Genomic DNA, 14,041 nt, shown 5'->3' with positions numbered 1-14,041 from the left:
AGTCACACCAAGGAAGGCAACACCGTACTGAAAAGAACTGTGGTAATTAACTAATATGTCTGCAAGATACAGTACAGCACCAATCCAAAATACTATCAGAGAAACCACGCAAGTGAGTTGTGCACCATTCCCACAGTTATAGCCATGGGTCTTTGCTTCTGTAGTTACTTCTTCACGGTTTGCTCAGAGAACTCCGTTGCCTATGTTGATGTACTTGTCCCAGTCCAGTTGAAAAGATGGAAAAGTGTGGAAGACCCTGGCCCTGCTTGTGCCACCTGGCATTACCTGAGATTTGGTTTAGGGAGAAGATGGTGTGATACTAATATAGGTGACAAAGTACTTTTAGGCAGGAACAGCATCTCTCCAGGAGCCAAACTATATACCTTCACTATAAACATCTGAACAAAATATTGATATCTTCTTCAGTGGTGAGCACAGGGAACGCCTGCTCTGCGTTTGCATGGTACTTCTTCCTCTCCCTCGGTGTCACATCGTATCAAAGGAGAGCTATTTCCCTAGCCAGGCTTCTATAGCAGGCTGGTATTTTCCCATATACAATACCATAAGACATGTTCAGCAGACCAGTTTGTATCTAACACTTGACCCAAACACAAGTGAACTTTCTTTAGCTTGCAGTCCAGGTTGCCACCTTCTCATGTTTTGACCTTCATCTGCTGTTTCTTCCTTCCATACCTGATGCCAGTGCCAGCTGCATCCAGCTCATACATATAAATGCCTGCATTTGTGCCAAATGCTCCTACAGTTTGTATCTCATCTGTTACTGGCCATTACCAATGTGGATTTCCCAGCTCCCGGGGACCTCTTGACTCTTTCCTGTCCAACGTGTTCAGGAGGTAATGGTGAAGGCTGAAGTGGGCTGTTCCAGCTCTCCCAGGCTCCAGCCCATTCGTGTTGCTGGCTGAGTGTGGATATTCGTGTGAAGTGGTGGTGTAAGGCATATTGTCACATCCAGACCTGGAAACTGGTGGTTGTTGGAAGACGGTTGTGCCTGTTATAAAGTTAGTTGACCTGAAAAGTTTTTCAGGTGGCTAACTTTTCCCACTACAGGGATGGCTTCAGTGAAATAAGTGTGCACAGTTAATTGAAATATCTATATCATAGCAAGGTTATAAGGTTTTATAAATAAGTAAACATATTAGGCAAAGTACTAAAATATAAAATCAAAGTAGAACAAATATCTGGCTACCAGCTGAAAAACATTGATGTATGGCTTAATTTAAAAGTGATCAATCTCATGGAAGGCCTTAAGTGGGTATGTTTGGAAAGTTTAAACTTTTTGGTGTTCTATAAAGACCATAAAATACAGAAGCAGGACTTTTTGCTTGCTTTTTAGTTAAAAGACATCTTGTGTTCCTCTCCTTGTTGCATGGATCTGCATAATTTCCATCGGTATGGAAAGAGGACTATGCTTCCTTTCTTTCCTTCCCCTGATTTTTAACACATTGATAGTTTAAGAAAGAAATTGAATAGTATAATATACAGTAATGTTCAAATCTGGTTTCATAGGAAAAAATGTTTAAATTATTTTCCCTGACATTTTCTGTAGTCATAGGTACAAGGAAGTGTTAAGTACACAGTAATTTTCTGTTATCTATGCACCCTCCCCAAAATCTGTATTCATGGCCATTCTCAACATTTAGCATCACAGATGCTAAAATGCACCTTCAAAATACATTTGAGGAGAATATAGTATGCACTTGGAAGGGCGTCATCACCGTGTACTGTATTTATCCATACTATTTAACTATAGTTCTCTGGTAGAGAGAGCTCCAGCTCCCATTTCTTCATGAGCTTCTCCGGCACTGTCAGTCCTACCTGCTGTTCTGCTATGTTTTGATTTTTCCCCTGGATATGTGGCCTTTACATTGGTCTTGTAGGGTCTTTATTAGACTGGTGCTTTTTCCTCAGTCTCTAATTAGGAACAGTGAGCCACTGAATATAAGTATGTAGAGTAAGATATAATTTATTAGCAGTGTTCCTGAAATAGTCGTCTTGGATTCACAGATATAGTGACTGAATCAGTGCTTAACAGTTTCATTAAATTGAATTTCTTGTTATTTGGAAAATCCTATTCGGCAAGTTGCTGATGCTTGCTATTTCAGTAACTTGCAGTCTTTTGAGAAGACAGCTGGGTTAATACATTATTGAATATTTTTAGAATCCTTTAATGCTGAGTTCACAGGATTCTCTAAGTGAAGTAGACTTAAAAGCTAAAAAGTTTTTGAACAAGGTTTTGCTTTGAAGTTTCTAAGGGGCTGCTTCGGTTCTAATGCCAGTAAAACTAGAACATGTTCTGAAAGGCTATAAATAGTGGCAGTAAAACAATGGATTTCATTTCGCAAGTAGTTCTTATCTATGGGAAGGCAAAGGAGGCCACTGCTTACAGTGGGTACAAATGTATAGTCTGCTTTGTGGTTTCATAGGACTGGGTAGAAATTAGGCTTCTGGGGAGAATTTCCCACTGAAAGAACATATATTACCATGACATATTTTTCCCTCCTATATCGGGGGAAAAAAAATTAAAATCATGGTCTTTCAAATTCACTCTCTTTGAATGAAGATATATGAGAGAGCTTTTGCCTATGTTAGGCTAAATATTCTTAACATTAGAGGCCTTCTTTTGGCTTTTTCCAGAATTAGGACGTTTAATTTTCAATCAAATGTCTGTTTTTAAAAGTAATACAAACAAAACAGGTTTTGCTTTTATTTTACTTTATTTATTATTTTATTACATTATTATTATTATTATTATTATTATTAATATATTATTTTGGGTTGTTATGTTATTTTTTGTTGTTATATTATTGCATGTTTTTCTCCTCTGTCTTTCACAGCTAAATGATATCTCCATCACTTCTACTATTGTGGCTTGTACTTTGCTTTCTTCCAGGTTGCTTCAGAACTGTCCAAAATAACATCAGAAATTATCACTGAGAAATACTGCCTTATTAAGCTGATCACTCTAAGCCAGTAACAAGAAGAGGAAGAGAATCACTGAAAATTACCTATTTAGAAACTTCTTGAATGCTTAAATATTGTTTCTTTTCAGCAGAACCAGAAAATACTGAGTACAAAACTTGATACTCAGCTCGTTTATCTTTCTTTCAAGTTATGAGAAACTTTTTTCCATACCATGGAGTCGGCTCCTATAATAAATGAATGTTGAAAGTGGAAAGCAATTTAGAAGGATTTGTCATCTATTTATGCTCTTTAAAACAAAACAAACCACACATTTATTTTGCAGAACTAGAGATGAAAGGAGTTGATGAATTATCAGCTGGACTCATGCAGGAGATTTAAACACTGGCACTAATTAATGGCTAGTTAGCGGAGCACCATCTTGATCTCAGTGGAGGTCGTCTGGATAGGGGCCATAAATCCATACTGCAAATGAGAACAGCTTCAAGATGCTTCATTTCAGCTAAATGAGATGGTGGCCCTCAGCTGCTAGGAAGCTGCTCAGGCAGTATTTATTAGGTCAGAGTTTGGGACTCACAGGTCTATTTCATTCCCGCTGGCTATGCAGCTGCTCATGATTGTTGATAATTTTTTTAGGGCTTCAGTAGTTTTATACTGTGCACTGTTTTCCTCTTGCAGGCATTTGGACAGTCCTTCTCGATTCACCGCAAAGTGGCTGAAGATGGTGAAACACGTGAAGAGACTCTCCTCCAGGAGTCTGCATCAAAAGAAGCTTATTACCTTGGGAAGATTTTGGAGATGCAGAACGAGCTGAAGCAGAGCAGAGCTGTGGTCACCAACGTTCAGGCAGAGAATGAGAGACTCACTGCTATTGTCCAAGACTTGAAAGAGGTAAATGGGTGTATGCAGGGAGGAAGGGGCTGAATTTTCTTGCAGTATCATGGGTGGCATGGCTCTGAGTCATGAAAACACTACAAGAACTAAAAATGCTTGCCTACCAGTCTGTGATCATCCCAGAAACCACCTGGCCTGAGAGGGCTGTATTTTGGAAAGGAAAAAATGTAACTTTTAAAAAAACTTTTAAGCTACAATTAAAACTCCCTACAAATATAGTAAAACCCAATTCAGGAAGCTATAATTTCCCAAATACTCTTAGCATTTTGCATTGTATTTTATAACACCTACATATAAGTATATTTTACATAAACACATTTTCTGTACACTTCTGATATTCGTGCAGCTCCTCTCTTTCTCAACATTCACATCATTTCTCAGCTATTCTGGACTGGCTAGGATTAGATGAAGCTTTCACCAGATTTCTTCTCCTGTAGAGCAAAATTAAAATGCATGATCACATTTAGAAAATGAGCAACAGTAAGGAAGCCAAATGTAGTTATTGGTCACATGGGACACAGTGGTTATTGATTAATTTCAATGGAGAAATTAGTAATATTTAATAATTTAGGTTTTTTCCTTGATACCTGGAAGTTTAGACAGAAGTTTTTTTACTTACTGTTGCTTCCATATCCCAGTTAGTGGAGAACTGATCTAATTTTACTAATTTATTCTTTCCGTATTGATGGTTAGTTTGCACAATCCATGTAGCAAAGCTCAACACAAGACCATACACAAGAGGAAGGTGACTCTCTTTCCTTCAGCTTTACTAGCAATCTGGCTCTTGCTGACGTTCTCATACGCTCCCTTAGATGTGTGCGTCCCACCACTCTGGCCAGCACTAATTGTGGTGAAATGGAGGATAAGGGATACTGAGTATCAAGTCCTCATCACCTGTCCTGGGTTCCTCATAGATTTGTGACTATGTGCTCATTTCTTTGTGCCTTTTGTGCCCGTAAGGAGTTGACATTTATCGAAATATTTTGCCTCTTTGGCTTGTCCCACTCGTGTGACTCACTGTGCAGCACTGCTGATCTGTTCGTTGCTCTCTCGTCTCTCCTTCCTTGGGTGTAGGCTGTTTTTGCAATCTGGGTGTCGGAGAAGTTGCATGTGACTCTGCTGTGATCTTGATGGCCCGTTCATCGAGGTGCCTTCAATGCACGCTTTTCTTTTATCCTTCTGCCCTTTCTTCTAGTGCTTTCACACACACATTCATACCACATTCACAGCGGTCTTACTGTTTCTCTTACAAACCTCTACAGAGTCAGTTTTCTAAGGAGAGCAACTACATGCAGGGAAAGGCAGCACTTGGAAGTAACCCCACATCTTTCCTGCTTTCCCCAGGAATGCTTGGACCTAGGGGCTCTCCCCACTGTCCACCTGCTGGAAGAGATCTTTCCTAGGTGATTCTGGAAAATGCTTCTTTCATGTGAATTCAACAAATTAACAAAGATTATCATGTTTTCTGTAGCTGAGTGGAATGGCATCCTCTTAACCTACAGAAACCCCTGGGACAGGGTATCCCTGGGACTGGGTCCTTTACTCCCATTGAACATTCTTATTTAATGGTTGCACTGGACTTGCCCATAATACAAGTCAGGTTTCAGTAAGAAGTAAATATATGCTACTTATTCACAAGATCCAAATAAAATATGTGATTGTAATTGCTGTTGTGGTGGTTAACAAAAAATTTAAAAAGGCAAATCAAGTTTATATCTACTCATCCTAAAATCATATCCTAAAAGCTTCTCTGGTAGCAGAGCTGCTGACACACCTACCTAACCATTTGGTTAAAGATCACAGGTGAGCAGAACCTGAATGACCTGGGGTTCAGTCACAGATGAACAGCCAAGCTAGAGAATACACATTCGTCTGTACTTGATTCCTTCCTCTGGGGTCTCCTTGTGATTCCTTCAAATGCAAATCTCCCTTCCATTTTCTATCATGATTATTGATCTGTAAGTTATTCAGGAGGCAGTTTCAGTACCTGTCCTCCCTAGAATATCGATTGTCCTCATTTCTTTGGAGATAATAGTAACCCCTAGTGTAAGACCAGCTGCAATTATTTCCTGTTCAATGCTAAATAGAAACAAGCCCTAGTAGTTAATTAAAGTGCAAGAAAAGAATTCACTTGAATAAAAATAAGGCTGATAAACTGTTATTATTAAGATGATGTTGGACCCTGAGTGTCTTGACTATGTTGAATTTTTATTTCGTGGAACTACGATCAATGTATTTAAACATAAATGGGATTAGTGCAGTCAGTTCATTACCAAGCTTACACCAGACACTATTATGATTAATTACTTGAATATAATAAGAGATAGAGGGTGATTGACACCTACCTCGGGCTCTTAGGGATCTTGTCACACTGAATTACACTGGTATTTCACCTTGTGCTCAAAGGAGTCTCACCCTTGTACCCAGCTCAGTATGTCTTGGTCTAAACATATAAATCCTAAGGCTGCGGTGTCCGAGTGCCTGCAGAAATGAGATACCCTTCTACTGTAAGTGTTTATGAACTTTGTCTGCTTGGTTCTGGGTACTGCTGATAGGAAGAGGCGGACTTAGCTTACTCTAAATCTTGACAACCACTAAGGTGAAAAATCCCCATTTTTTAAATGAAATGTCTGGTACATTTTGCGGTAAAGACAGTCATTAGAAGCTGCCACAGGTAGATTGCTACAATGAGAAGGTAATTTGTCTCTTTAACCAGTATATTTGAAAATCTAGTTAGAGAAAAAAATGGAAGAAAAAAGGATGGTCTTTATGTGAGCAGCTGTACTGAGTGATGTAAAGATAGATACTAGATCTAAGTTACTTGGCTGCATCCTGTCTCTTCCCCTCCCTGCTTCACCCCCCCCAAGAGACTATGCTTTATAGTTGTTTTTTAAACCTTACTAAGATATCTTATAAGCTAAAACAAAAAATAATCACTCCTTTCACCTTCAGACTTAATATAAAAGGTTTGAAAAACTACTTTGTGGTTCTGGGAATACCATTTTTGCATAGATGACAGAAATTTATGGTACTTTATCTGTGCACTCAGTCCCTAATGATACTGAAGACTGATTGCTAGGTTTTCAAAAAGCGACCTGTGTTATTGGTACCACACTCCTAAATAACACAGTCAGTGCTCCTCCATTCTCTAGTCTGTTGTGGGAGTTCCCTTCTGAATAGGTTCTGCTTTCTGAATTTGCACAGAAATCCATAGCCATATGAATGTGCATGAGCATTTTGTGAATCATCAGAATACTCTCACATGAGTGCTGATCGCTTTTAGGAATCTTGGGAATTCCGTAGCCCCAGAGCTTAAAAATTCATGCCTTTTTGCAAGTATCTGCCGTATAGTCACAGCTGATGTCTGCCGAGCAGCTTGACCTGGATCCCTCTTGCTATAAAAGGGAATGTATCAGGCTCAGGTCTCTGGAGATTATGCATCTCAGTCTGGGAAAGCAAACAAACTGATTCCTATGCTCATTACTAGAAAAAGACATATTTTTGAAGAATTTGAGCATTTGTTTCACCCTGATGCTGAAGGTTGAACCAGGAATCTGTACACAGATGGCTGTCTAGATTCATGTTAAAATGATCAAAAGAGTAAAACACCAGCAGCATTATTTTTGATGTAATAAAAATCCCTAGAGTTTTGGATAGGAATATTAACTGTCATCTGACCAAATAAAATGCACATTTTGGAAAGCAGGTAGCCCTTTTCATTCTTTTCTCCCACCAAGACCTCAGACAGGGGACGTAGGGTGTTATTTGGAGATTCTTAAAACTGCTGTAATCTGAACCAGAAAATACACTAATTTTAGAAGTGAGGCCAGAGAGATCATTTTTTAGCAGAGACCAAATTTCGTGTATGTTATGAATCACAGAGTTTATGGTAGGTGGCCTCTCTGTGTGGAGAGATCATTCTGGTTCTTAGCTCATTTAACCTTTTCTAACCACCTGACTTTATAATAAATATTAAAGACATTTTTTTTAAAAATACAATATTTTATCATTTTCTAATTCTCCGGTGTTTGTTTTTTCTTATTTAAAAACACTGTGTTTACTTATAGTCGGGAGATAAGTGACTAGTTCTTCCATTTGTGCCATTGAAAAATCTTTTCTTATGGTAACCATAAGCACTTTATAGACGGATAAAGAAGATGAAATCACTACTCTGAGAAGCTGATAACTGACAGAGGTGGTTATGCAAGCAGAAATGATCCAGCTCAGAAGCTGGAGCAGAAAGTTCTTGTGGTAAGATCATGTTCCTCCCTTATGAGAAGGCTCACTGCCTTGGAGCTGGGCATCTGACTCAAAAGAGGTGGCAACTGAGGGGAGAAAATATGAAGCAAAGAGGGGAAGCAGGTGAAGCTGCAGAAAATGGAGATGAAAGATGATAGTGTGGTTTGAGTTTTGGCTAGAATTAGGAGCTGTGTGAGGTGGGTAGATGAATGCTTTTGTGCTTGAAGATGTTGGCAGGTATGGGTCAGTTCTTTCTTCCCAACAAGACTAGTGAAAAGAAGGAGGAATAACATAAGAAAGTCGGGAAGCAAAGGGTTAAAACTCATAGTCTGTGCTACTAAATGTCACTGCAGTAGCTGCTAGGCTTGCAGAAAGAAATCAGCACCTGGGTATCTGCAGTCCAGTAGATAAGAGATGAACAGGGAGGTTTATGTGATGGCAATGTTAACGGGCCATGGCAACAGCACACACCTGGGCTTCCAGAGGGCAAAAATAGGGATGAGGGCACTGGAAAACTGAATGGGGAGAAAAATATAAATTGATGAGGCATTATGTGCTGAAACCAGGTGAAAAGAAAATCTAGGATGAAATTGTGCAGCCCTGCTGCCCTTGAAATCAATAGCTAAACTTCTATTCACTTCAGCTGTAGAAAGATCTTGTACTTCATGCTAATGAGGAAACATATGGGTGTGATAGCTTGGGCTCTTTTTGAGGGGAACCTATGTCTGATGCAAAGCGTGAACACTTGTGCTGGGTGAATAACTATAATTTTTACTGTTAGCTATGGCCATTCCAGAAATGTAACCTCATGCTAAGTGGCCACATCTGCATGCTGAAAATACATGAGAAATGGAAAAAATTCACAGGCATTGTGTTCAAGTTGACTTTTATCTAAAAAAAAAAAAGATTAAGAATTGGTATTTTTATACTAAATACATCTTCAAAAATTTCCTAATTGGCTATTTCCTGTTTAGAAATTATACTTTCTCAGTCTGAAGAGTTAGGCTGTATTCGGAATTGTCAAAAATGAGAGAAAAACCTAAAAGCTTTAAATGTGAGCACATAGCTAGCTAATACCCACACTAATTTTACGTTCTTGTTTTCTTGCTCTAGGGTTAGACTATAACAGGATTTGGGTACACAACACTTCCTATTTAATGTAGGATGTAGTTAGGTCCAAAACTGAGATCCTTAACACATTCAATTGTCATCTATTCCTGGAGGCTCCTGCGGTCATTAAGTGCCTAAGTTTCTACCTGTAAAATTTTCTGCCCATCTAATGGTCTGTTTCCAGACTCATTCAGGAACACCTCTGACTTGGACTGAGGTCTGTTACTGCACTGTTGCTGGATATTGAGCACTGCTGTAGGTGCTACTGGGATCGTCCAAGCAGATGTTTTCCTAGCTGACCTCATCGCCTAGTGATGCTCTTCCACACTCTGGTTCTGTGATTGTGGCAAGGTTTGGGGCTCCAATTTCTTCTCTGCCTGAGGGATTATGAATCCACTTCTCCCTCTGAAGAAAGTGCCCTAGCAGTCAGTTGGCAGGCTCCTCATTCCTTCAGATGAAGCTGTTCCACTTTGTTGGGGGATAGTTAGTGTTTTGTGGGTCAGGGAGAGCGAGAGTGAGGAAGCTCATAAGAATGACTGTAGCCTAAAGGCTAAGCCACTCAGCTGGGAATAGGGAACTAGTTCTAGTCCCTATTTCAATTAATGTTTAATAAGAAATACTTAAATATTAATTGGGGCAGAGACCAGAACCCTAGTCTCTCCTCTGTGAGGTGACAGCCCTCAGCAAAGGCTGTCTCCATCCCTCAGAGAGAGTGTGGTCTTTGGTGTGGATCTCCCATGTCCGTGGCTAGAGGTTTGACTACTGAGCTCTTGGAGGGAGGTGGCTCCAAGTTACCAAGTGAGACAACTTTCTCCAACTCTGTGTTGAAGAAAGATGGAAACAGAAAAGTCTGAGAGAGGAATCACTGCTACGAAGCATGTACTGCAGCAAGCATCTTTTAGCAGCCTGGCCATAGTGACAAAGTTCTCTTAGAGGGTAGTGAACTCTTTTCAGTGTTATTAGCTTGCTTTCCCTCGTAGTTGTCTAATTTTCTTCATGCATACAATAGGGAACCTGTGATTGTGCTTTGACAATTATCCTAGACAGTGAAGTGATTTAAGTGACTGCAGTGTTGGCTGTGACAATGCATGCAGCGTCCTTCCATGATCTCGCCTCCTCCCTCATGATGTTGTCCTGTGCTGCCCAGTGACTGCATTGACAGACTTACCCCACTCAATCTACTGAAGAAGAGAAGTTTCTTTTGGCATTTGCACTGATTAAATAAAGCCTGTGTTATAAATATATTTGTCTTCTTACTAACATTATGCTGGTACTTGCAGCAATGGCTTAATTTCTAGAGTAAGAATGAGTAAGGGAATACGGTGAAGTATTCAGTGTGGCCATTGCTAGTGGTGTCTTCATCTTAATGTACCTTCACGCAATCCCTGCTTTTTGAAAAGAAGCTGTAGGAATGTGATGCCAGAGCAGCCCACGGAGATAACTGTGGGAGTCAGAGCTGCCTGAGAAACAAAGTGCAGCAGAGGAGTGATAGAGAGATGGCAGAACCGTTCCTCCTGTCAGGAGAGCTCTCTCATCACAGTTCAGGGTAGTATTAGCACAGTCACTCTAAATGTCTCTATTTACATTCCTTTATTTTGAAAGTTTCCTTCAACTGGCTAGAACCAGCTCTAAATTAGGCTTAGAATATACATTTGTTACTTTGCCCACTGGGAGGTGTTTTTCTTTTCTCCCTGCTGTTTCCAGAAAAGCCTGCTGAAGGGAGATTTTCCAGCTTGCTGGTGCCTAGCCACCCTCATAACTTTTTCTCCCTCCTTTGCTGACAGTGCTAATGACTTTTTTGTCTTGAGAGGTGGAAAGGTTTGCTTAAAAATGTGTTGTTTCCTTCTGCTTTCAGGAAAAGTTTTCAGATTGCCCTTAATCCTAATTATTGTATAATAGCATAATGTTCTGAAACACAGGAAATTTTATTAGATGTTGCTGACCTGCTTCAAATCAAACTCCAGTGTACACTTGTGTCTTATCTGGAGCTCTTTAAAAACATGTTAGCGGTTTCCGTAAGCAGTCAGGTGTTAATGCTTTTCCTGTGAAGGCACTTACTTGCCTGTGCTCTATCTAGACTGGAGAGAGCTGCAGGATCTCCGGGGCTTTAGGCTGAGCAGGGTGGAGAGTGAGCCTGTCCTTGCTTCTGAATTCCTGTCCTCTTGGTACGGTCTCTGGAAAATCAGCAGTGCATGTTTGTACGTGAAGGCCATCGGTGGGCCACCATTGGATTGACTGCAAGTGGTGCCCTTCAGTATCACTGCTGGCCATGCCTTTAACCCTTGTTCTGTTTTTTCTTTCTGACACTTACACACACGTTTCCATTCATACCGTGTTCATATCAGTCTCACTATTCCTTGTACAAGTGCCTACATCTGCTCACTTCAGGCTGGTGTGGACCAAGGTGTAATCTCTGTAAAAGAGGTCCACTGCAGAGTTTCTCTTAACAGGCAATAAAGGTAGCGTGCAGATGGGCTTGGTGACTGTTGTCACCACCGGCTGTGGTGGGAAAAAATAACAGCGGACCGTACTGAAGTGTAAAGCCTGGCTTTGCGGCACGAGGCAGTCTGGAAGGTACAAAACTGTGGAGGTTGTCATCAATGGGTGTTTGCTGACAAAACTTTTTTGCTAATTTTCACGTAGTTTTTACAGTGGTTTTGTGAGTGCGTTATTTTGTAGACTTAGATGAGGATGCTTGTTAAGTGGTTTTCTCTGCCCTGTGCATCCACTTTCCCTGTTCACAGAACTTCAGAAAAGAAAGAAAATGGCTTTCTTTATGTCTTGGAGACAGAAAAATAAAGCAAGGTGTGACTTGTAATCCTACCAAATCTCTCCTCATGCTGTGAAAGGGATAGATGGTATCCTGGTAGCCTGATACCACCTATCTGTCAAAGAAGGCTTTGAGTACAGGCAGCAAGACCTGTCCTGTGTAGACTGCTTCTGAGTGCCCTTATTAACACATAAAGGTTTAATTATAAATCTGCCATTTAACTTCATCTACTACTTAGTTACCACCAAACACTTTCTTGTGGTTCTTGTTTCATGCAGTGGCCAACAAACCACTGGCTCCTGTAGGTGAAACCAAAAGTGGCCGTGGTAAGATTCACCCTTTTATTTCCTGAAATATGGTTTATAATCCTAAATTACTATAATCCTATAATTGCTCATAAAATGATTGTGTTTCCAAGCTCACACTCCTCATAAGCACCAACTGTAATAGAATAGGAAGGTCAACAGTGCAGGATAAATACATTTTGTTGTGGTGCTGTTTTCTCAAGGTAATCTTCAGCTCCTTGTCCTCTGTTCTTGCCCTCGAATATACCTGCAAGCTACGAAAAGCAGCTTTGGTTGGTTGTGTTTCCTGTTAATGAGCCTGGAACAATGACTTAGGGTGCAACCTTATGATCCGACACATGCATGACACCGTTTTCTTTGGCAAGGTTCAGGCATTTAGCTCCGCTGTGAATAGCAGAGGCAAACAATGGACAGTAGGGAGGTTAAAAAAAGGCCAGGAGGGATAATGGAGCATAACCAAGGGACTGTTGCATAAATACAGAGTGCCGTATTATAAACACTCAAATTCCCAGCTCCTTCTTTCAGAAAGGAAAGGAAATCAAAGGATTGCAGGGCCTCAAATAGAAAATTGAAGAGGGTGTACTTTCAGCTGCGCTCTGTAATCTCGAGGCAGTAATTAATCAAATCGGGATCTGTCAGTGCTCGTTCTTACATAAGATCTGTGAAATAATGACCCCTTATTTGTGCCGAGGTAGCGTTTCAAAGCCCTTTATGTACCCCCCTGTACAGGGTATTCTGTGAGAATGTGCTGACAGGACAGCTGTGGAGGCCAGAGGTATACCTGGGTTTAAAGAGGAGTGAGACAGATTTCATGGAGGATGGGGCCATCAGTGCTGCTTGTGCCGGAAGATCCAGACCCAGCACCCAGCTCTGAAAGTTCCTCAACCCCCTGATACAGGGGGCTGGGAGGGGGCACCGGGGAAAGCATCGTCATGGAACATCCCCGTTTCTTGGGTGTTACCCACCTGTGAGTGCCACTGCCAGAGGCAGGGCGTTGGACTAGCAGCTCTCTGAACGGAGAAAATGTTAGTTTTGTGAGGCCTCTACTTTTTAAAAAATGCATAACTTTGCTGACTTGTTTTTGTTTCTAGACGAGGAAGCCCTCATAAAGAACTGCTTGTGCTGACTCACTCTTTTCAGTATTAATTTGCTGGTTAAGAATAACTTGGGCTTTTGTCTATTCAAGTGGTGTGGAGTAAGATGGTTTTTGGCAGTGCTGGGATTAGCTGCATTGCCAATGTTTAAAGAGTCCTTGCAATGTGATCTGGACTCTCAGGAGCAAGAGCCCAGGAGCTGTGCTGGCTTGTACCTTGTGACTTCATTCATTTGCCTGGGATTAAGCGGGAAGGGAAGAATACCCTGGGTGCCAGACTTTCTGAAGCTTGAGTCCAAAAGCTTAAGCACTATTCCTGATAAAATAAAGACATAACAAGGAGGAGAAATTTTTGCTGAAAGTCCTCACTGCCTGAGTGCATAAGCAAATAGAGCATAAGCTTCAGTGACATGTGCCACTGATAAAGAATATTAAACAAACAATGAAAGTAAGTTTGCTGTCCCTGTTCCAATTAATTCCCTTTGATATTTTTTAAAATATCCTGAGCATTTCCCAATTTAAAAAAGAAAAAAAAAAAGAGTTAAAGCTTCTCTGAGCGACTGATGCTGTTCTTGCCACTCATTCAGTGTTAGAATGCGCCTGGCAATTGTTGAATGTTTTATGCCTTCAGGACTCGTTGGGGTTACAGAACAGCAATCTTGATGTATTCCTAGCTGTCAGTACACAAGC

The 14,041-nt window shown here is 40.6% G+C and overlaps 1 protein-coding gene across 11 annotated transcripts in view; it reads left to right on the top strand.

Moving 5' to 3' along the window:
• BICD1 (BICD cargo adaptor 1) overlaps nucleotides 1-14,041 on the top strand; it is a 274,792-nt gene that overhangs the window by 95,133 nt on the left and 165,618 nt on the right. For all 11 annotated transcript variants that reach the window (XM_072872473.1, XM_072872449.1, XM_072872458.1 and 8 more), the window contains exon 2: nucleotides 3,619-3,831. In XM_072872473.1, coding sequence (XP_072728574.1) covers nucleotides 3,619-3,831 — 213 coding nt within the window. The remainder of the gene's footprint in view (nucleotides 1-3,618; nucleotides 3,832-14,041) is intronic.

The sequence above is a fragment of the Ciconia boyciana genome, chromosome 1 (genome assembly GCF_034638445.1).
Source record: "Ciconia boyciana chromosome 1, ASM3463844v1, whole genome shotgun sequence".
Classification (NCBI taxonomy): domain Eukaryota; kingdom Metazoa; phylum Chordata; class Aves; order Ciconiiformes; family Ciconiidae; genus Ciconia; species Ciconia boyciana.
Note: the sequence above shows the minus strand (reverse complement) of the source record. Positions and strands in the feature narration are given on the sequence as shown.